The 23,526-nt window shown below is 36.7% G+C and overlaps 1 protein-coding gene across 1 annotated transcript in view; it reads left to right on the plus strand.

Moving 5' to 3' along the window:
• The first annotated feature begins 10,007 nt into the window (after positions 1-10,007).
• LOC108671327 (collagen alpha-1(XI) chain) overlaps positions 10,008-23,526 on the plus strand; it is a 30,609-nt gene continuing 17,090 nt past the window's right edge. Inside the window, exons 1-10 of the mRNA XM_047881967.1 lie at positions 10,008-10,244; positions 10,673-10,729; positions 12,633-12,747; positions 14,526-15,866; positions 17,693-17,751; positions 18,367-18,474; positions 19,399-19,507; positions 20,135-20,358; positions 21,291-21,320; positions 23,155-23,316. Coding sequence (XP_047737923.1) covers positions 10,008-10,244; positions 10,673-10,729; positions 12,633-12,747; positions 14,526-15,866; positions 17,693-17,751; positions 18,367-18,474; positions 19,399-19,507; positions 20,135-20,358; positions 21,291-21,320; positions 23,155-23,316 — 2,442 coding nt within the window. The remainder of the gene's footprint in view (positions 10,245-10,672; positions 10,730-12,632; positions 12,748-14,525; positions 15,867-17,692; positions 17,752-18,366; positions 18,475-19,398; positions 19,508-20,134; positions 20,359-21,290; positions 21,321-23,154; positions 23,317-23,526) is intronic.

A 23,526-nucleotide genomic window follows, 5' to 3' on the forward strand; every position in this document is an offset into this window, starting at 1 on the left:
CCTACGATTCTGAAGGTACGATTAAAACTTTAATTTTAACGATAAATAACTTGACCTCAAGCTCTGCTTGCGCGTTGGCATGACCGAATGGCGGCGAAAAAACGATCTAATCATTAAAGTAATTTAATAACTTACATATTAAGATTTTTTGCTTTAATATATAATTTTTTTAAATAGTACAATCGTGTTGTTAGTCGTTGGAGACTTCTCGTTTTTATCCTAACTCTGAGACTGGCGTAATCTCGATATAGTCGTTTGCACAAAAGATGAGAAGTGATCGGTTATTGATCACTTAAAGTGACTAATAGTGTTAGGTGATCGGTCATTAATCACTTAAAATGACTAATAGTGTTGAGTGATTGGTTATTGATCACTTAGAACAATTAAAATGAAAGAAATCGAGCACTTTTTGTTTTTTGTAGTAGTCTGATTATTATTATGAGAAATTAATAAGATTTTCTCAATTTTTACATTTTCGTGTGTCATTCAAACCCCGTTTAGCCCGGTTAAACTTCATATCAATGCTACACCCGCTTTCTGTTCGTGCTGTTTATGAGAAAGTGTGTCACTATTTATACAATTTGACGCATTAATTTTTCCAAGTGTAGCCTCGTAGATTGTGTTAATGCACTTGACTTTTCTCTCTCTACCACTGCTACCCACCCCTTCCTGTGTTCGGGTGTCGTTCCCTGGTGAGACTTGAGCACGTTTTTCAAGCTTGAACACTGTTAGAAAAAACGGTGAAAAAACGGTCCCACTGGCATTCTAGTGGTCGGTCGCCCCGTGAAAATAAACTGTTTCGCCGTTTTTATCAGATGTTTTACGGATTTCTAGTGTTAAATTAGAATAAAAAAGGCGACACGGTGTTTCTTTTCACGTGCCGACCGGCCACTGAAACGTCGGTAATACCGTTAACGGTAATTTTTCTAGCTTGAAGTACCGTATTTTTCGCCAATACAATCGACCATGCAGGGGCGTACTATCAAAAATAATTAAGCGTATGTAACTTCATCAGCCAATCACTGACGACTTTTCAAGTTAAACCCATCAATCACAGACAAGAAACAGGCCGCTACGTATGCTTAAGTCGGTCGTTACGTTTACCTTAGTCGCTACGAGTACGTATAGGTCGCTACATGTACTTAATCGAGTTTTGATAGTACGGCCCCAGAAAGGTGATGTTTCATGTCGCATGTTACTCGTGTTCTCAAAATACCGCTAGAATACCATGAAGGCTGTTCTTAGAGATAGATTGTTCTAATTTTAACACTTAAAACACCTTTTAAAATTCGTTAGCACTCAAGTATAAAATACGATGTACACGAGTTCATTTCTTTCTGCAATGTCTCTGAAATTTTGCTGAAGTAAAAGATTCTTTTTAACTGCCATTGGAATTTCTATGCATGAAATATTGAATTGTGCGTTTTTGTTCTGTTCTAAAAAAGCATGATTGATAAATTTTATTGCAGATGTTTGTGTGGATTTTTTAAAGTGATTTTGATACTTTCTTTTAATGTTTTTTGAATGTATTTAAATTTTGATTATCTAATTAAAATTTCTCGAGTTTAACGTGCCATAATTGTTTTTCTTTTTGTTTGTGCTAATTTTCCTAGGAAGCTTTCTCTACATATATTTTGTATGCTGGATGATTAATGGATTTCGTAATTGTTCGTGGTCTTAGTGACCAAATTTTTGTCAGCAGATATTTCAATTATGTAACAGATTTCAGCCTCAAAATCAATAACAAATACAAGTTCAATAAGTTGCAGTGCTAGAGTTTTCCAGAGATTTCTTTTAAACATGCTTATCTTTTACTACAAAGCGACTGTAAACCACCGACAAAAACTCGATTTACCCCCCGCGCTCCCTTAGATGCCGGCGCATCAATTTTGTGCATTACCGTGTACACGGAGCAGCGCGATAACAGAGCTGTTAATTGACACATTAATTGACACAGCTTCTACCGTCGCTCACCGGCCATTATTTATTAACTATACAGGAATACTCATAGAAATTAGTGAGACTTTGTCCAAATAACAATGCAATTTTTTTATCATTGTATGGGTTGCTGAGACATTTTGGCCCAGCAAGAGGGCTATGTCCGCTCATGCTGTGGGTGGTAAAGTGTTTCTTTTCTTGGACAATATGACCCCTTATTTTCCTGAGCGTGTTAAGACCGGTCGCTCATTTATATCTCAGCTTGTGCACCAGTATAATTTATTGCTTAATAAAATAATTATAATTTCTCCAAATAACCAAGCTTGCAAATATTTATTTATTCATTTGATTATTATTTTCCAAGTAAAAGGCTATAGCAGCGTGTATTGTAGCTGCCTCTCGATTACCAAGTGCTGCTGATTAAGAGTCAAGACTCATCGGTATTCCAGAAGCAGATTCTTGACTATAACACGTCGCTGGATTGCTAATTTCTCCTCATGATGAACTTTTGTAATTGAGCCATGAAGTCATCAGTGCTGAGGTACAATTACTTAAAGAAATGTGTTCTGCTGCTGCTGCAGCTGCTGCCATCAGAAGGCTGTGCCGGTAGCGGAGGTGACTGCCGCGTTGGATAAATTTCAGTTCATGGTGGCCCTTGAGAATTCATTTTTTATAATTTATTTTAAAAATTGAGTATGATGAAATCAGACTTCCTGGGCAGGACTGGATTTTTGTTAAAGCTAACACAAAAAAGGTGTCCAAAAAGTTACTTTAAAAACGTTGAATAATCCCTGTATTATACTATTAAACAGAAGCGTAGATTGAATCCCATGGGCACCTTCATTTCGCATCTATGTGCAATTTCAAAAAGCCTTTTTAGCGCATTTTCTCATTTATGGAAAAAATGCACTATTGTGCTCGCCATGTCCGTCTGTCTGTCTGTCTGTCCATCCGTCTGTCTGTCCGTCCGTGACCTCAAGTTTTCGTCGGCGAGAAAATGCGCTCTCTGTCACTCACTGCAGTGAGTACTGAGTTATATTTTTTTATTATCTCGCCACTTCTGTTTTAATTCAATTTCTGACGCACTCTCACGAGCCAGTGGCCGTTGCGTGACGAATAGACAAAAGTGTTAAGAGAATATTTTGTTCGCTTCTTGAAGTATTGAATCGGTCTACTTCTGACCTTGGATTATAGAGAACCGGACGTTTTGGGTAAAATGAACTAAAAGTATAAGAGTATTTGAGATACATTCAAGATTTAGAAATTGCTTCAAAATATTATATTTCTAAATATACCTTATATACCAATTTATAAATATACCTTTACAAATTGCTTCAAAATATTATATTTCTAAAAATACCTTATATACCAATTTCTAAATATACCTTATATACCAACTTCTAAATATATCTTTACAAATTGCTTCAAAATATTATATTTCCAAAAATGCCTTATAAACCAATTTCTAAATATACCTTATATACCAACTTCTAAATATACCTTTAGAAATTACTTCAAAAATATTTCCACTTATTATTTATTCTGTACCGGAACCACAGCGACTGTGTTGTTTTTTGAGCTCCGGCGCCTGGGAGTCTTCCTTGTATCCCATATGAAGTCTGCGGCAAAAATGCGATGAATTTTTTTTAGGAGCGAAGGCTGTTGCTTAGTCATGTTCTCCTGTAGCGATGGAGATGTTTGGTCGCTGCCACGCGCGCAAAAATGTTGAAATACATTCAACAATCCTTGCATTATTCAAGAGATGAGTCATCAATGCTGAAAATTTTCATGTGCACTGAATTCCCGTTGTAGATGATGGCACTGAAACGCTTACTTTGAGTTGGAAGGCTGGCTGGAGAATAACTCTTCTAATTAATCATATCATAATTATATGATAGTATTAATCATGCATAATATAAACAATCGTATTATCATATCATAATTTCATATGATGTTATATGAAGGCAAATGGTAATTTTGCACTAACTGTTTTAGTACGTAACCGACATAGACGTAACCTTAATTAGTACCCAGCCGAAATATTTTTTAACAATCGGAGATTTCAAAGCGTGTTGTGCAGCATTTTGTGAATCCTGATGTACATTTTCTTGTTTCAATCGGTAAATAATAACTCGGCTTTCATTTTACATATGAGTTATTTCCATAATTACTATTTAAAATATATCTCTGATGACTTTTTGATTACTCGCGGTACTAGTCTTTTGACTTCATATTTTTAGCGCATTTTCTCATTTTTGGAAAAAATGTACTATTGTGCTCACCATGTCCGTCTGTCCGTCCGTCTGTCTGTCCGTCCGTCTGTCTGTCCGTCCGTGACTTCGCGTTTTCGTCGACGAAAAAATGCGCTCTCTGTCACTCACTGCAGTGAGTACTGAGTTATATTTTTTTAGTTTCGATGGATCACACACCGCGGCACGAATTTTGGAAGGAACTTCACTCATATATTATTTATAATGTATATACGTCCAGACTGAATATGAAGCGTGTGTTGGCTCTTGATCGTTAAGGCTGTCACTCTAAGTGAGCTAAGGCCACATTAGTGCCCTGGTCGCACATATTTCACAGCGGCTGCGAGGCTGGAATTTTAAAAAATGCCTGTAATATGAGAGTCTAGTGTGAGTTCTGCTTCAGTGTCTGGTCACGAGACTAGCTTTTAAATGCTGGGTTATGTTTATTAACAAACATTACATAATATCATTAATTATATATTAAATAGTATTATGCCTCCATTCAGTGTATGTGTGGGCCTTTGAGTCAAGTTGGTTTCAGGATGAAATTGTTCACCTCATGTGCCATCCATTTCGATGGGAACTTTTAACTTTTGGTGAGAACTGTTGTCTTCAGCACGAGAATTTGCCTTTCATTTGTGATAATGACGTTGGTCTTTCGCTTAAGAATAATTGTGAAATTACCGAAGCACTCATCAGTCAGAATACTTCAATACCGAATGCTTATATAACAGTCAGAATACTCGTATAAAACAATCAGGATACTCGTATACAATATGTCCTACCCACGATGTTTAGGAATGTTCCAGTCCAGTCACCTGTATTCGTGAAGCAAGTTTAATCTTCTCAGTGAAACCTTAACCATTTTCCTATTAAGATTAGCACACGTGGGTTTGAGCTAGATACTAGATAGAAGTTTGGGATTAAGTTCTTACTTCAAGTTAAGAGTTAAAGTGGTAGGTGTAGTAATGCCTTATATGACCGCTCGCACTTCAGTGCCGCCTGTACCGACGGGTAACGATAGCCAGTAAGCCATTGTTGAGCGCAATACTTTGACAAATTTACTGCTTGTCTATCAGCGAAGTATGCACATATCTTTTCGTCCTTGTGTCCACCTACGAGAGAAGATCTGCGTATGCTGGAGAATGCATTTGCGAGACGAGAAGATCTGCTTGTGCTGGAGAATGCATTTGCGAGACGCGCACTCAAAAAATCAGTGAGAGTTTGTTAAAAATGGGACTCACTATTTGCTCTCTGTGCGTCATCCGGTAACGGAGGTGGCGGCTGCGTTGGATAAATTTAAGTTCTTGGTGGCCCTTGAGAATTCTTTTTTTTATAATCGATTTAAAAAAATTTGGGTATGATGGAATCAGCAGAACTGGATTTTTGTTAAAGCCTTTTTATTATCTCGCTTCTTTTGCTTTAATTCAGTTTATGACACACTCTCATCAGCCAGTGGCCGTTGCGTGAGATTATTAACTTGGAAAGTTTGTGTTTGAAGTTTTAAAGCTTTATGCTACTTCCAAAGACTTCATACCTTGTTGTTATGACTTAATGTTGGAGACTTGATGTTGAAGACCATGCTTCGAACCGGTAGCTGAGCGTGTCTGAAGTGCGTGCAGAAGTGTCACTATTTGCGCAATATGACCATTCACATTTTAGTCTATTTGGCGTAATATGGTCAATATGATGAAGACAAGACGCACTGTCTAAAGCTGACAAACTGTATTATCTTGTGTTACGTATGTGCATGTAACAAATGTAGCAAATTATTGTTGTGAATGGAGTGAACGCGTAATGTAATGATAGCATTTTTTGAGTTTTCTTATAAAGAGCAGCAAGAAAGTAGACATAAATTTAAGTAAAGACAGCAAGAGGTTCTTCTATCTTGTTCACCTTCTCATTCTCAAATAGCCCTAACATAATTGGAAAATGTACTGTTTTTAGCGCATTTTCTCGTTTATGGAAAAAATGCACTATAGTGCTCGCCATGTCCATCTGTCTGTCTGTCTGTCTGTCTGTCTGCCCGTCTGTCCGTCCGTCCCGACCGTCCGTGACTTCAAGTTTTCGTCGACGAGAAAATGCGCTCTCTGTCACTTACTGCAGTGAGTACTGAGTTATATTTTTTTGGCTGCAGAGATAAGTAAAATGTTTTAATGCTTAATATGTGAAACTAACATATACAGACATAACCTGTACACGTGCGCGTGATCATTTCCTTCAGAGCATCGAAGTCTCTGATTTTAGAGTTCCTTAAAATCAAACAATTATGCATCCAATACTTTGCGTTTTATTCATAAAACAGCAGTATAAATATATTGTATAATTTGAAATTTAATCTTTTTAAACATGTAATTTAACATAACTTTTGCCAGTTAATTAGCTTTTGATATTAAAATGTATAATTCACGAATAAATTTTCCCCTAGCGTTCGTATTATTCATGTTACGTATTTTAATAGATTACTTGTCCTGCCTGATATTATTAAGGTTTTACTTATTACGTTGATCGACGTAACGTTTAATTTTACTGCATATTGGCACGTATGATCAATGTTGAGCACCATACAATTCCTGCCAATCTAGTTTAGTTTCCCTGCTTGACTGAACACGAGATTAATTGGACAGTTAAAAATTAGTGTCGGCGTTGAGTGTTGGTGAGATTAGCAGCACGGAAAATGTGAGATCATCGCCAGCCTACACGAGGTGAAGAATGCAGCTCATATTAACACAAAAAAATATAATTTTTCGAAAAGTATTGCAATATATTAGGACACCTCCTCCGGTATCTGGAATTCTCGTTTTAAGAAGAATGCACAAAAAATGTACACAAATTTATTTTTGAAAAGTATTGCAATATATCCTGACACTATCTCCGTCTGTTACCTGGAAATCTCATTTTAAGCTACCAATTTTGTTCTCTGAAAAACACTTCTTTGACTAAAAAATTTTGAATTGCGCAGTTGAATTATTTTGAATCACGCATTGTATGAAGCGTGAACATTCTTAACGAAATTACTATTATCTGGCTTCGTAATTTGCCGTTATTCATTGCTTGTACATATGTTGGCGTAGGCTATCAGTTAATCGCAGCCTGCTGTGTGTAAAATATTTAAAACGATGTCATATTTGACCCTATTTATGATATTAAGGATTAAATTTCTCAAGTGATTAGCTAAATCTTACATATTACAAATATTTGCAAAGGTGCAACCTCGATTGTTAATACAATTTCACCTTGTGTTCGTTGCTGAATAATTCACAATGACACGATTCTTCTCACTGAACATTCCAGCGAAAAGTTATTCCGTTTTGCGTCCCCGGCCCCGTGTGGGTGTGTCGTTTCGAGTTGCCGCCAACACTGAGGATAATCTCCCTCATCACGGCTTTTTGCTACTTAAAAATACAAGCCTCGTTTGTTACGGTGGGCGTGAGTGTTAGTGTTCATGTCAAATACTTTGTTCGTTTCGTCTATATATTAGGATCATATAGCCAAATAAAAAGTTTTTCTTAAATTATTTTGCCATTAAATAAATATTCTTTTACGCGTAAATGACTTTTCTACTTTCACTTTTCTTTGTCAGAAATTAGTTCGTATTTTTTCAAGGAAGAATTTTTATGATTTTGGTCACTGAAATTCGCTAAAAAATTAGTTTTTTTATCAATTAATAGTTACTACTTGTTATAAAAATACGTGGCATGAAAGCCTTGACGTAATTATCAGTTCATTCAGTATTGGACGTTATACTGTATATAGGTAACCACAGACTGTATAATTTATAGGTATCTGAATATTACAGATATTTTTGACGTAAGTAAATAATTGTGTATGAAAGCTTCAACATAATTAGCAGTTATTATACAGTGTAGGTATCAGAGAATTACATGTGCGTGTGACGAAAGTAAAAGTTTACAATATAATTCACACTCACCTAATTCCCTAATTATTGTGCATGTGAAAAGAACCCGGACTGACAGCAAATGGGCTGGCTGATTAAATTACACCTAAATTACACGGTATAAAATTATGGTTTAGGAAGAAATTTTTTTTAGTAATGGAACGAAGTTTGCGTGCAGGCGTCTGGTCGTTATGCTGATGAGGGCGGCGACCAAATGATAAGCTTACGTGCCTACAGTGTTGACTGCCATGCCAGTTTTAGGGCTTGTGGAAAATTGGCCCACATGTGGTGGGTGGTCGGGTATTTATTGGGGCATACGGCTGGGCTGTTTATTAAACATTTTCCTTCGTGGGCGTTAAACTCGCTTTTTTGTGTCTAGGCTTCATGCTAGGCTGAGACGAGTTTCCGGTTTTTTGTAGACCATACCGAATAAGTTAGCTAATTTACTTTCTCCTATGTTCTATATTTGTGCCATACATGTACAGTATGTGTATTCATATATGTAATATATGTAATAATGTATGTTGTACATTCGAAACGTCGTTCAATATTAAAAATGTCCATCGGTAATTTAATTTTCAATCTTCCAACACCTACGAAGAATTTAGTACGACTTATTGAAAAAACTAACAAGAAGCTAATAAATAAAACTAATTCTCTGGTCTTTTACAAAACTTGCTTAAGAGAAGAAATTCTGCCAGCCTACACTAGTATTCATATATAGGTGCTATACATATACATTATGAGTATTCATATATAGGTGATATACATATATTTTTCACTGTGCTCGACGTGGCATTTATATATTAGTTCCGTGAGGCTTCTGATCTATATTTAAAGATAATAAAAATATAACACTAGGGTAAGAAGTCAATAATGGGTGATATCTTGCTCGATATCTCACACTATACCTCACAGTGACCATACCTCATGTATAAGAATTGATTGCAAAAATTGTTAGATAAATAAGTATTTATTCTATTATTGTTCAGAAATGGATTTTAATCGAAAAATTGAAAGCAAAGAAAATAGCGAGCTTATTTACCAATATTACATCGAATTCAATTATTATCATTTATAAATTGTTTAATTATTTATTCATATTGTATATAGTTATAATTAATATTAATTCTTTCCTTTTCAATGGAATTATGGTAAATATTTTTCTGTTTTTGGAGGCTTTTTAAGTTAAGTACTGTAACGGTGCGCTCCATCTTTTTTTCGGAGGTTCGCCATCCTTTTTTTTCGCCGGAGGTCCCAAGTACATATTTCTGACTACCTAACTCGGGCTCGATGAAATACAATTAATACAAACACTTACAACGAAATTTATTATATTTCACTGAACTATATCCGCATATATTGCATTTATTTGCCTAACTTAAGCTTCACGAAAGATTTGCATTGTAATATTTTTGGTCGCAGAATAATTAAGTATTTGGTTCTACTGTCACCATGACGCCATAGCGCTAATTTTAGTGTTGCATCCTACGCGGTGCTGCTATTTATTTTACGCTCGGAAATTAGAATAGGAATTAATAATAATAAAATACGTTGCCCACTGTATCTTATTGTGTTAAGGTCCAGGTGTGGTGTCACCACACCCTAAAGGTCCAGGTGTGATGTCACCACACCCTAAAGGTCCAGGTGTGATGTCACCACACCCTATAGGTCCAGTAGTGATGTCACCACACCCTAAAGGTCCAGTAGTGATGTCACCACACCCTAAAGGTCCAGGTGTGGTGTCACCACACCCTATAGGTCCAGTAGTGATGTCACCACACTCTATAGGTCCAGTAGTGATGTCACCACACTCTATAGGTCCAGTAGTGATGTCACCATACCCTATAGGTCCAGGTGTGATGTCACCACACCCTATAGGTCCAGGTGTGATGTCACCACACCCTATAGGTCCAGTAGTGATGTCACCACACCCTAAAGGTCCAGTAGTGGTGTCACCACACCCTAAAGGTCCAGGTGTGGTGTCACCACACCCTAAAGGTGCAGGTATGATGTCACCACACCCTAAAGGTCCAGGTGTGATGTCACCACACCCTAAAGGTACAGGTATGATGTCACCACACCCTAAAGGTCCAGGTGTGATGTCACCACACCCTAAAGGTCCAGGTGTGATGTCACCACACCCTATAGGTCCAGGTGTGATGAGATAAAATAAGTGCAAAAAAGGCTATTTTATCACTTTATTTGAAATTCACATAATTGAAGAATTAAAATACCTTAAAAGGGTCTAGATTTTAAGTATTTGCTATTATCTGTTGATTTCAAATCAGCTGCAACTTTTTGAGAAAAATCTCCCATGTTGACTCATGAGTCACCGCTGCACACGCAATTTATGTCGAAAGCGAACGGATTAATTTATTAAATTCTTTATTGATTTTCAGATCGATTGTGTCCTTTTACTAAATTCACAATTGTTTTTACATTATTATTATTTTTCCTAATATGAATGAGTTTATGTAACTGGTTCGTTATTTTATTATTTGTTTGTTTCCTGCATTTCTATAATTAAAGTTATATTTTGATTTTATTGTTTTTATTTACTTTTACATTTGTATTATTTTTTCAGTTTGGGTCCGGTGACGGCAGCAGAAGCGATATCAGCATCGAGGATGAATATCTTGTGGTATATAAACTGATTGATGCTTTCTATATAAACTCGCTGGCCAATACTTGCAATACTAACGCGCTGGCCAATGCTTCCTATATACTAACATGTTAGCCAATATATCCTACACTGCCACTAACCATTGCTTCCTAAGTTATCACTAATCATTAGTTCCTACCTTGTCACTAACCATCGTATTTATCCTAAACTGCCACTTACTATTTTTCCAATTAAACTGTCACTAACCATATATCCTAAACTGTTACTAACCATATATCCTAAACTATCACTATATTCCTTGCGCTTCACCATAATCCCTGTAGCGATATCAGCAATATATCAGCATCGAGGATGAATATCTTGTGGTTGTATAACTGATTGATGCTTTCTATATAAACGCGCTGGCCAATAATTCCTATACTAACAGTAAGTAACAGTAACAGTAAGATCACCATTAGATGGACGCCTAGGCTGGACACGGCAGTTTGTTGGGTTGCGTGAAGGGAAATGTAGTGTTGCTATGTTCCTTCTCACACTCATGATACATTTTTTTAGATTTTTAGATTAGGTTTTTAGCACACACAAAATTTCACTGAGAAACGAAACGTGTACTAAATACTCGTCTTTGTGTTATCCTTTTTATTATCCTTCGTAATCCTTAATATAGAAAACATGTGTGTATCTTGCAGCAGGAATAACAATACCTATACGGTATGTTTTGAGCAGAGTTGAAGAATGAGTTAACGTAGAAAATTCACTTACTCGGGCAAATGATTATTCTATATACTGTAATATTGATCGCAAATACACTCATTTCCTTATCAGATAATTCAACTTTAACATTATACAACTTGTTTCTACATTAAGATATATAGGATACTGTTAATTTCTTGTTCATTTCTCTAACAACGCTTATTGGGTTGGATATTTTTTTTGCATACAAACATACAACAGAATTGCATATTGCATACGTACAGCGACCAAACATTCAGAGAAATAAGTTTGACGTTGTCTTATTATAGCGACACATGCTATGTTCTTGTGTGAGTCATACTGACCTAGTTTGGCCGGCAAAAAGACGTATCAGAGATACGTTTGCTGTTTGCTCGTGCTTTGGGTAGAGAGTGTGTCACGATTAGGACAATATTACTTAGGACATCACGATCTGATTCTTGTTTTGTAATTGAGGCTCGGCTTTGATTTTGACGCCATAATAATGATTAATTGAAAAACTGAATTTTAAGCCAAAAGCTGAGGTTCGAAATCGAAATTTTTCATTAGATCATTTATGTCCCGTTTGTTTAACTAACCTGGGCTTTATGCGTGCTAATTAAATCTAATAACATTTATGAACATTAATTTCATTGAAGGATATTAATAATATACTTGCTCTACTAACTCGCTGGCCAATACTTGCTCTACTAACTCGCTAGCCAATACTTGCTCTACTAACTCGCTGGCCAATACTTGCTCTACTAGCTCGCCATACATTTAGAGAAATAAGTTTGACATTGTCTTATTATTGCGACACATGCTATGTTCTTGTGTGTGTCACACTGACCTAGTTTGGCCCGGCAATAAGACGTATATCAATGCTACGTCCGCTGTTTGATCGTGTTGGGGGTAAAGTGTGTCACGATTACAGTAGGACAATATTACTTAGGACATCACGATCTTTTTTCGTTTTGAATTGAGGCTCGATTTTTATTTGACATGGCTTGTGTTATTCGCCATAATAATTATCAATTTAAAAACTAAATGGGAAGCCAAAAGCTGAGGTTCAAAATCGAAATTTTTTTTAGATCATGTATGTCCCGTATGCTTAATTAACCTGGGCTTTGTGCGTGCTAATTAAATCTAATAACATTTATGAACATTAATTTCATTGAAGGATATTAATAATAAACCCGTTTTATTGCAGCCCGATGGTGTAGATGATGCTTACGTGCCCCCCTTTGAGGGGTCCGGAGATGGGGACGGTCTCACCAGGGGCCCCCCACCAATACCCCCTCCTCCCCCCACCTACGATTCTGAAGGTACGATTAAAACTTTAATTTTAACGATAAATAACTTCATCTCAAGCTCTGCTTGCGTGTTGGCGTTGACTGAATGGCAGCGTATAAACGGTCTATTCATTAAACTAATTTTATAACTTAGATGATATTAAGATTTTTGCTTTCATAAATAATTTTTTAAAATAGTACCATCGTGTTGTTAGTCGTTTTTATCCTTACTCTGAGACTGACGTTATCTCTTTGAGTTGTTTGCACAAATGATGAGAAGTTATCGCAGTTATTGATCACTCAAAGTGAATAATAGTGATAAGTGATTTGTTATTGATCACTTGAAGTGACTAATAGTGCTAAATGATCGGTTATTGATCACTTAAAATGAAAAAAATCGATCGGTTATTGGTCTCTTTTAGTAGTCTGATTATAATTCTGAGAAATTAATCAGGTTTTCTCCAAATAACTATGAACTTTTTGAACCGTTTTGTGTCATTCAAACTCCGTTTACCCCGGCAAAACTTCATATCACTGCTACATCCGTTTTCTGCTCGTGCTGTTTACGAGAAAGTGTGTCACTATTTAGACAATATGACCCATTAATTTTTCCAAGTTTAGCCTTATAGATTGTGGTAATGCACTTAGCATTTCTCTCTACCACTGCTACCCACCCCTTCCTGTGTTCGGGTGTCGTTCCCTGGTGAGACTTAAGCACGTTTTTCAAGCTTGAAGTACCGTATTTTTCGACAATAAAATCGACCAGGGCCTATACTTTCAAAAAAAGTTAGGAGATCGTAAGTTCATCAGCCAATCATTGACGGCCTTTCAAGCAAAATCCACCAATCATAGACAAGAAAATAGAGCGTGAATACTTACGTTCACTTAGCGAGTTTTGAAAGTATGGCCCCAGGGGCGTACTATCAAAAATAATTAAGCGAATGTAAGTTCGTGAGACAATCATTGACGGCTTTTCAAGTTAAACCCACCATACGTGTACTACGTATAGGCCGCTACGTATGCTTAGGCCGCTACGTGTACTTAAACGAGTTTTGATAGTACGTTCCCAGAAAAGTGGCGTTTCATGTCGCATGTTACTTTACATCGTGTTCTAAATATACCGCTAGAATACCATGATGACTGTTCTTAAAGATAGATCTTTCTAATCTAAACACTACAAAATCTATTAAAACACATTAGCACTGTAGAATAAAATAGAAGGTACACAAGTTCATTTTATTGCGTTGTTTTTTCTTTCTTCCTTTCAGAAATGTCTTTGAAATTTTGCTGGAGTAAAAGATGCTTTTTAACTGCCATTGGAATTTCTATGCTTGAAACATTGAATTGTGCGCCTTTTTTCTGTTCTAAAAAAGCATGATTGATAAATTTTATTGCAAATGATTGTCTGAAATTTTTAAAGTGATTTTGAGCCTTCATTTTAATGTTTGAATGCATTTAAATTTTTATTATATAATTTAACTTTCTCGAGTTTAGCGTGTCCTTTTTTTCTTTTTGTAAGTCTTAATTTTACCAGGAAGCTTTTTGTGCATAGAGTTTTAAGCTTGATAATTGGTGGATTTGGTAATTATTCGTGGTCTTAGTGACCAAATTTTTGTCAGCAGAGTGAATGATTCCCAAAGAAATTTTGGAAGTTTTAATTTTTGTTATGGTTTTCTGTGCAATTTTCCACTTATAGGTTTGGCCTACATTTTATTTACATTTCTCCAGAATGTCGAATTTTATATCAAACTTTTTTATATAACAGTTCGTAAATTTTCCCTTTTTTCATTCGGTTTTGCGTGCGTACAAAGATCCTGGATGTAGCACTGCCCACTGCTCTGAAGAGCTCATCCATGGCTGCCAACATTTTGCTTGGACCAGAACCACGTACCCAAGTTTCTTGGGCCAGAATTATTCAGTTGCTAGGACCTTAGGCGAAGCATTACTGCATGGCGTCGAAGCCGTTGGATGCAGCGACATTTTCACGTTCCTAGTGTGCACTTTGTACTCTCCTCCTTGTATACCTGGGACTCCAAGACCTTTACCTCCATGTAAATACCTTTGTGATCACGCATTCGATGACTGCAAGAGTAGGAGGCTGGAATACCATCTGCAGTGGCCCAATGAAGCCTTCACATGTGAACAGCTTCCTGATATTGACGAGGAGGACGCTCCGTGTCTCGACTTTGACAGAGGCAACTTTGTCTTGCCAGAATCTCTGAACAACCACTGCCCGCAGTATTACAAAGAACCTGATGTTGATTACTCCGATCCTGACTATGACTATGACGAGAATAATGATACAGTGGAGTATTCCAGTGAAGTAATAGATGACTACTATACGAAATTCTACGCAAATTTCACTACTTCCTTACCAACTACTTCCACTACAACGAGACAGCCTCGTACAACTCCCAGCCCGTTTACCACGAAAACATCAAGTACCACACCAAGGACCACAACAAGTGTATTCATTTCTTCCACTCATCCTGCAACAACTTCCTATAAAGAACCTCGGTCCCGTCCACATTCTACGCCTGCTTCGACATTAGACTACTACGGGTCTGGAATGGTACAGGGGATCCATACGGATGGATCGTTGTACACGGAAACTGACATTGATGACGATGACAGCTCGGGATGGGGAAAAGAGGATGAGGTTGGCAGTGGGGATGAACCAGCAACTAACACCGAAGAAGATTTGTACTTTGATCGAGACCAAAATTATGGTACAATAAATGAAGACCACACGGAATCATCAGGCTCTAGCGAAAATGTCTTGATAAATTCCGAAGATACCACTGATGCTCCTGCTACTACTTTTACTTCTTCGGTTCAAGATTTGGCTTCTACCACATCCTACGCTGAAACCACTACTACTTCAGAGGTACATTCGCATCCATTTACTCCAAGAAGCAGTACATCTACTCCGCCAGTTTCCGTCTCGCATTGGACCCCTGCAACTCCTTCAGTATCTGCCGAAAAGGTTGATGCTTCAGGTTCACCTGAGGATTCTCAGCCCAGCCATCCTTTCCCTCCTGCATATCCTGCTGTGGTTCCACCAGTCCTGATCCACTTCGCTCCTCCGGTCACGGCGGTACCCCACAACCCCGTCACCAGCTCGCCTAACCTCGTGCGGGAAATCACCGACGGTTTGTCTCACTAACTTCGACTCGTAATACTCATCTTAAAACTACGCGAATAAAACGGAAATACTCATCTATTTTCTAACGTGAACTCTTAACACCAATCATAACTGAACTGGAAATATGAAGCCTAACTCGAACTGCATAAACTACCAAGAAGTCCTACAGCTTTTTCAATTTTGAAACTTAATGCCGAATTAATTGACCTCAAAATGCTATAACCTGTTAACATTTTCATTACCTACAAAATTGGTAAATAATATGCAATTTTTTGGGGGTTCACGACTTACCTCTAAGCTAGCACGGAATCATTAATCCTGGACGGAGTATGGCTCTCAAAACTAATGTTAATTGCAAGACCGGACAACTGAAGCCCGATCGAAGAATCAGCTGCAAACTACGTAGCGCAGACATGAATTGCGCTGCAAATACTGAAACTGATACTGCAATTTAATCCAACACTAGAAGAAACTGTGGAAGTTTTACTCAACTCGGAACTTTGGAAACTAAATCTAACCATCTAACTAAAAAACGTTCATAATTATAACAGAAAATTGTACAATAAACGTTATATCTTTTAACATTCGCTGTTTTTATCTTAATTTTTAGTTCTTACACCACTTCTATTTTTCAGTCATAAAAATGGTCAACTTTTTCACGGAGTTCATGAAAACTAATGCAATGTTATATCTGTTATAATATGTCTGTTCGTGCTACGAGTAAAATACTTGGAACCTATAATGGGCGCAATATGCCCATTCATTTTTTTGTGGATATACTGTAAAAAAAAGCGCCAACTCCCATATTGTCTCGGCAGTGTTGCGTCAATAATTCATGGAAATTCTACAGTTTGCGAACTTCATAAACAACCCTCTGCTTTAATATTAATAATAATCGATTAATATTAATATTATTAATATTAATATTAATATTAATAATAATAGTAATAATCAAACAACCCTCTGCACCTTGATTAATGTCATTACTTCAGATGCGACTGCCCCATCTGCTATCCAACAACGTTGAAAAATGTATACAACAGTTTCCCAAAACATTAATATAGTATAATACTGTCACCTTAGATAACGCCATCTTTTGCTTAACTATCCGATGCTTAACCATCCGGCCACTGTGCTGATTTCGACCCAAATTTTCGCAGCTAATTCCGGGTTTCGAACCCCCAACTCGCTGCCACAATCTTGTTGATTTCAATCCCGGCCTACGAGAGAGCTGGCGCCGCTCAAGCTTTTAATTCAGCAGCTCTCCTGCTCTTAAAATGTTGCTGCTTCGACTAGATGTAATGTTATGTTTGTGTGGCATCTAAATAATGTGCTATTGTAATAACCTTAACCTGATGAAACTGCTGTTATTACACATCGGGTAACGGATTATAATTTTTTTACTCAGTTGCTACATTCGCCTTAATTGAGTTCAATAAGTGCCTGGTAATTTTGTCTCTTAATATTTTCTTAAATTCTAAAATCCTTTTTCAGTGTCGCGAATTTTATTAACCCAATATACTGTGTTAACGCTGTATGCTGCATTGAGCCTTTATACTGTATTAACCCTGTATATTGTAGGAAGCAAATTGCCTCAAACGTCAATATAAGCGCAAAATAGAAATCTAGAAAATGACTTCACTAATTAATTTCCTGTTTTCAATATTAATTCATTTTCTATGTGCGATATCGATAATTATATTGCCTTTGGATGACATTTAGTTCCTTATAATCCTTTTCAAGATTTTGATGATATTTGTACACAGTAGGAATTTAATTGAAAAAAATTTTGTTCTTCATGGTATTAATTAGCGAAAATTCCAATTTTTTCAGATTTTGACTTCTCAGGAGTTGTCGGCTTGAAGGGAGAGAAGGGGGAGCGAGGGCTGCCTGTGAGTTACATGCTTTATATATCCGGTAAATCTTATCCTTGTTATCTAATTTAATCATCGAGATTACGAAAAATTCATAGAATAATTCTTTGCATTTAAGATAAATCTTTGTTTTAACGAATTAGGTACAATAATCCAATGATTTTTTACTTTCATGAGCTTCTAAAACTGTATATGTAACTCATGTTTGTTTAATCGATTATTTTTTATTTATATTATTTGTTTCATAGGGTTTCATAGGTTATTTAAACTGTTAACAATAATATTTTAATGACTTTACATTATGTAATGTAATGGTGTCAATTATTATTATTGTCTTCACGCTTGATGAAAAAGATACATGTTCTTAAGTCCGAATTTTATTACAAAATTGTACTTATAATAGTTGTATGCACTCCGTGGTTCTCTATTTAGCATATTTATCAAGTCAGTTGCCATTATATTACTTTATTTGTAATATTCTATTATATAATATTATATTATATAATATTATTATTACCGTATATAATAATATTATTACCGTATATAATATTCTATTATAAATATAAACAACTTTTTCACTTATTACTGACTTTTGAATATTATTTTAATTGTTATATTTCTTCCCGACATCAGGGCCCACCAGGGCAGTCAATAAGAGGCCCTCAGGGGCCCTCGGGCCCTCCTGGCCCACCCGGCACCTCCTTCTTCGGGGACATGGGCCCCGGGGGCGAGAATTTTATGGTGATTGCGGCTTTTTTTTAGATTAAATAATTTAACTTCACTAAAGTTATATCATTGTGCTGATTTGATTGCTATTAGAATCTAAATTAACTAAATCAAAGAGCCGATAAATATAAATGGTGATTTATGGTGATTGTGGTGGTTTTAAATCTAAATAATCCAACTTCACTACAATAATATCATTGTGTTTGTTTTCATTGCTATAAGAATCTGACTTTACTAAATCAAAGAGCCAATAAATTATTTTAGTGCCTGCAGAATCAAATAAATAATTGAGGATTTGTTATTTCATATTTCATCAACGGATTAAATCAGTGATTAGTATTTTTTTAGAATTAAATCAGGGATTAGTATTAGTAGAATTGAATTAGTGTTTAGTATTTAGTAGAATTAAACCAATAATTATCATTTACTTGGCTATAATACTTTTTAGGTTTATAAAGGTAAAGCGCTTTTGGCGAGGATAAGTGATAACAAATATTGACTTTTGGAAAAACTGCGCGAGTTTCACCCGAATTTCTTGAGTTTGCGCAAGATCTATGCGTTTTGTGTACATTTTATACTATTAATTAATTGCAACGAGAATTTCATTGGTTTGCTTAAATTTTATGCACTGCTTGTGAATATCATGGGTATTCTTTGAACTTTACGTGTTTGCGTGAATTTCATACGGTGTGCGTAAATTTAATTGAAAGTGCGTAAATTTCGCTAGTGAATTTTCTGCACTGAGCTTTAATTTCGTTGTAAAGTGTGTAAACTTTGCGAGTTTGCGTGAATTTTATGAATTTTGCGTGAATTTCGTGGAACTTTTTTTTTAATTTTCTGCACCGAGCTCTAATTTCGTTGTAAAGTGTGTAAACTTCGTGAATTTACGTGAATTTCATGAATTTTTCGTGAATTTTGTGAATTTTTTTTTGTGCACAGGGCGGCGAATGTTCCTGCAACGACACAGCCATCCTGGAGAGGCTGGTGACCAAGGTGCCCGACACCCTGCGGGGCCCACGGGGCCTGCCCGGGTCATCGGGACCAATAGGTGGGTCATCGGGACCAATAGGTGAGTCATCAGACCAATAGGTGGGTCATCGGGACCAATAGGTGGGTCATCGGGACCAATAGGTGGGTCATCAGACCAATAGGTGGGTCATCGGGACCAATAGGTGATACATCGGGACCAATAGGTGGGTCATCGGGACCAATAGGTGATACATCGGGACCAATAGGTGGGTCATCGGGACCAATAGGTGATACATCGGGACCAATATGTGGGTCATCGGGACCAATAGGTGGGTCATCGGGACCAATAGGTGGGTCATCGGGACCAATAGGTAGGTCATCGGGACCGATAGGGGGGCGGTTCTCATGTGCGTATCCTTGGTTTTGTCCTTGATTTGGTCCATGTAATTAACCTATAATTTGGTCCTTGATATGTCCCTTGATTTGATCTTTGATTAACCCTCTGTACAGTTATAAAAGCTGTTAATCCGAGATAGTTTTACTATTAATAATGTCAATCCTACTCACTGTTACCTGGGTATTGGTGGTATTTATAAACATTTTAATAATGATGTCCCATAAATTGTGTTATAATTATTATTTATAATAATTAACAACTTAACAATAATGCCATATAAACTGTATTATAGTTATTCTATTTATTTAGGTCCAGAGGGTCCAGCTGGGAAAGATGGCATGCCTGGGCTTGCTGGGCCACGGGGCCCTCCTGGGCAGTCTGGGCCCCGCGGGGACGTTGGAGAAAGGGGCCCCGAAGGCCTGCCTGGGCCCAAAGGGGAGCCTGGACTGGACGGGAGGCCTGGGCCGCCTGGGTACCAAGGCCCACCTGGGCCTCCTGGGCAGCCTGGCTTCGGAGGCGCTGGTGGATTTGATGTGAGTTTAAATATATATAATACTCATAAAATATTCATAATTTTTCGATTGCTTTAATAATTTTTTAAAACTTTAAAATAACTAAAAAAAAAAGACTTTAAAACTTTAGCAATTTAAAATAACTTACATTTTTCTAGAATTTGTGACGTGCTATTACTTCGTTATTTTATTAGAATATAAACTGGTGTCAATTTCATAAATATATTCTGTTACGCACACTTCTGCCATAATTAAAGCTTAAATAATGTTATGCTAGCTTGGGATTTCCTCTATTTACACGCATTCATGAATAAATATATATACATTTTTCATGCTTCTTGCTTAAATTAAACAAAATTTCAAAAATTTGGAAAATTTTATGGGCTGTTTTGTGCTTGAATTAAAATGCGCATCAAAACATCGCTACATACTTTAGATATACACTCTTGCTGCGCTCTACGCGCTCTGAGTAAGCTTCACTCGTCAATTTATGTTCACTTCAATCATGATACATTTCTGCATAATGACTCGTTCATTAGGAGAATGTTATGTTTTAAACACTAATCTCTACACGAACATGCTACATATTTCGTTACTCAAGCGTGGCCTGGGTCTGCTACGTCCGACAAACTTACTAAATATATGAAAAAATAACTCACAACCTTCACTGTGAGATAATGTAGATTTTATTGAAAAAAAACATTCCGTTTCATTCCCGACCATGAACTTATTACCTACTCATACGCTTTCATTCATATCGTCTTCTTGCATTAGAACTTAAAACTCCTTTGCTTCTGATGAAAGCTTAAATATAATTATTTTTCATCTACTTCTCAGAATGACTTATTCATTCGTTTCATGAGTACAAAATGAATTCCGTTTTCTATTCACTTGATTCATGAGCACATTGCACAGAGAGCTTGCAATCCACTAAAATGCACTTGATTTCTCAGCCTCACTGGAAACCTCGCACGATGTTCAAGGTACAGTAGCCGCTGCGTTCATTTACCCTCATTAGAAATTGTTAGTTTTATCAATTATTAACTTATTTACTAACCCCTTTATTATTATTTTATGTATGGCTTACATTTGCCACAGATTTCTACGTTTAAAGGAATTAATGTCTTCTGATTTAGAACAAACACCCCCAGAAATGAGTGACTATAAGTCAAAATAGTGACACATTTTTGCTCTTGTGTGAGTCATTCCGACAGTTTTGACCCAGCCTCTCAGTTTGTGCTGGAGGTGGGAAAGTGTGTCAATATTTAGATAAAATGAACCACTCACTTTTCTGAGCAAAGACCTATAATTTGGTTTCTGCCGTGATTTGGTCTTAGACATTCTTCTGCCTATAGTCATTTGAAAGTTATTTTTTTCATTTTACTTTTTATTTAGTTATTGTTTATCACAGCTGGATTATTAGATCTGGTAAAAACCGTTATTGCAGCATTCTTTCGTGCCTCTTTTACGTAGTGCAGGAATTGTTTCGTGGTATAATACTTCTCAGTTGTTTCTACACTCAGCGAAATGAGTGAGACTTTTTCCCAAATAGTGACACACTTTTCGCTGTCGTGTGGATAATCCTAGTCCATTTTGGCCCGGCCAAAGGGCGGCTCTCTGCTCGTGCTGAGGGTGATAAAGTGTGTCATTATTAGGACCATATCTCACTTTCATTTCTTGAGTGTAGCTACTGTGCTGTGCTATATTAAAAATTTTTATTCTATGTTATTAACTAGTTACTCTACAGTTTACAGCAAGTATGAATTACGAGCAAATGACATTTTTTCTGGTATTTATCGGGATGGCTCTGCTTTGCCCTAAACGAAGCTCTATAGCTTCAGGAGCCTTTCCATTTCTTTTTCCTACTTATGAATATTTTTTTGTGAAACCAAGATTCTGTTCAAATTTTTACGCCAATGTGCCTTTTCACGTAGCAAGTTTCAAAATATGAATAGATGTTTTACCATAGGATTACACTATTAGAGATACTGGTAGTTCTTAGTAAAAGTTAATTTGGTTGATTATAAAAAAATATTTTAGCTGAATATGAAAATAATTCTTGTTGATTATAGCAGTAATGGTAGCTGAAGGTAGATGTAGTGGTAGCTGTGCCGACACCGCTGACTGTGGTTGGGGCTACCACCAAGGCATACCACTCATGTTTCTTGTTGGTGATCACGCTGCTGCGGGACGACTGCACTCACCATCACCTACTGCACTCACCATCACCTACTGCACTCACCATCACCTACTGCACTCACCATCACCTACTGCACTCACCATCACCTACTGCACTCACCATCATCTGCTGCACTCACCATCATCTGCTGCACTCACCATCATCACCATTCAATACCTAATTCACCACATGCACGCACCATTTTCACAACATCACCACATACACTCTCTTACGTGCTCGCATAGTGCATTGTTATTGTTCATCTATTTTTACGCTCTCCCTGTCTCAATAAGCATCAGTGCTCATCTTATTTCCATCCATTACTCACTGTCTATTTGCATGACCCATATTTTGACACACTATACCGAATTTTTCGTCTCTGCATGATGCATCAGACATTCCTGTATCGAACCTAACGTGTTATGTCTGTAACGTCGTTTCTATAAATGTATTTATTTAAATTGCTTACATATATTTAAATAAATTTATTTATTTCTTTATATATAATAATAAATAATATTTATTCTTGTATTTTTTGTTATGTCTGTAACGTCGTTTCTATAAATTCATTTATTTAATTGTTTATATAAATTTAAATAAATTTATCTATTTCTTTATATATAATAATTGATAAATAGATGAATGGAGGGTTGGATAGCATGCCGGCCCGGCCCGGTCCCCCCGGTGCCCCTGGAGAGAAGGGGGAGCGGGGGTACATGGGGGAGACCGGGGAGCGAGGGTTCAGAGGCCCCAAAGGGGAGCGGGGTTACCCCGGCCTTAAGGGCAAGAAAGGAGACAGGGTTCGTTTGTAATAAAGTTGTTTTCTTTAATAATATATTTATTATTTTCTAGTACGACAAGGTTCTTTTTGTGAAAGTTTTCTTCTTGAAAAATTATAACGTATTTTCTAAGCTGACCGGCTTCTTTTGGAAAAAAATAGTTTTTTTGAATAAAATGCATAGTATTATCACAGGCGACTGACTTCACTTATAATGAACTTGAATTATTAA

The sequence above is a fragment of the Hyalella azteca genome, unplaced genomic scaffold (assembly GCF_000764305.2).
Source record: "Hyalella azteca isolate HAZT.00-mixed unplaced genomic scaffold, Hazt_2.0.2 contig9270, whole genome shotgun sequence".
NCBI lineage: Eukaryota > Metazoa > Arthropoda > Malacostraca > Amphipoda > Hyalellidae > Hyalella > Hyalella azteca.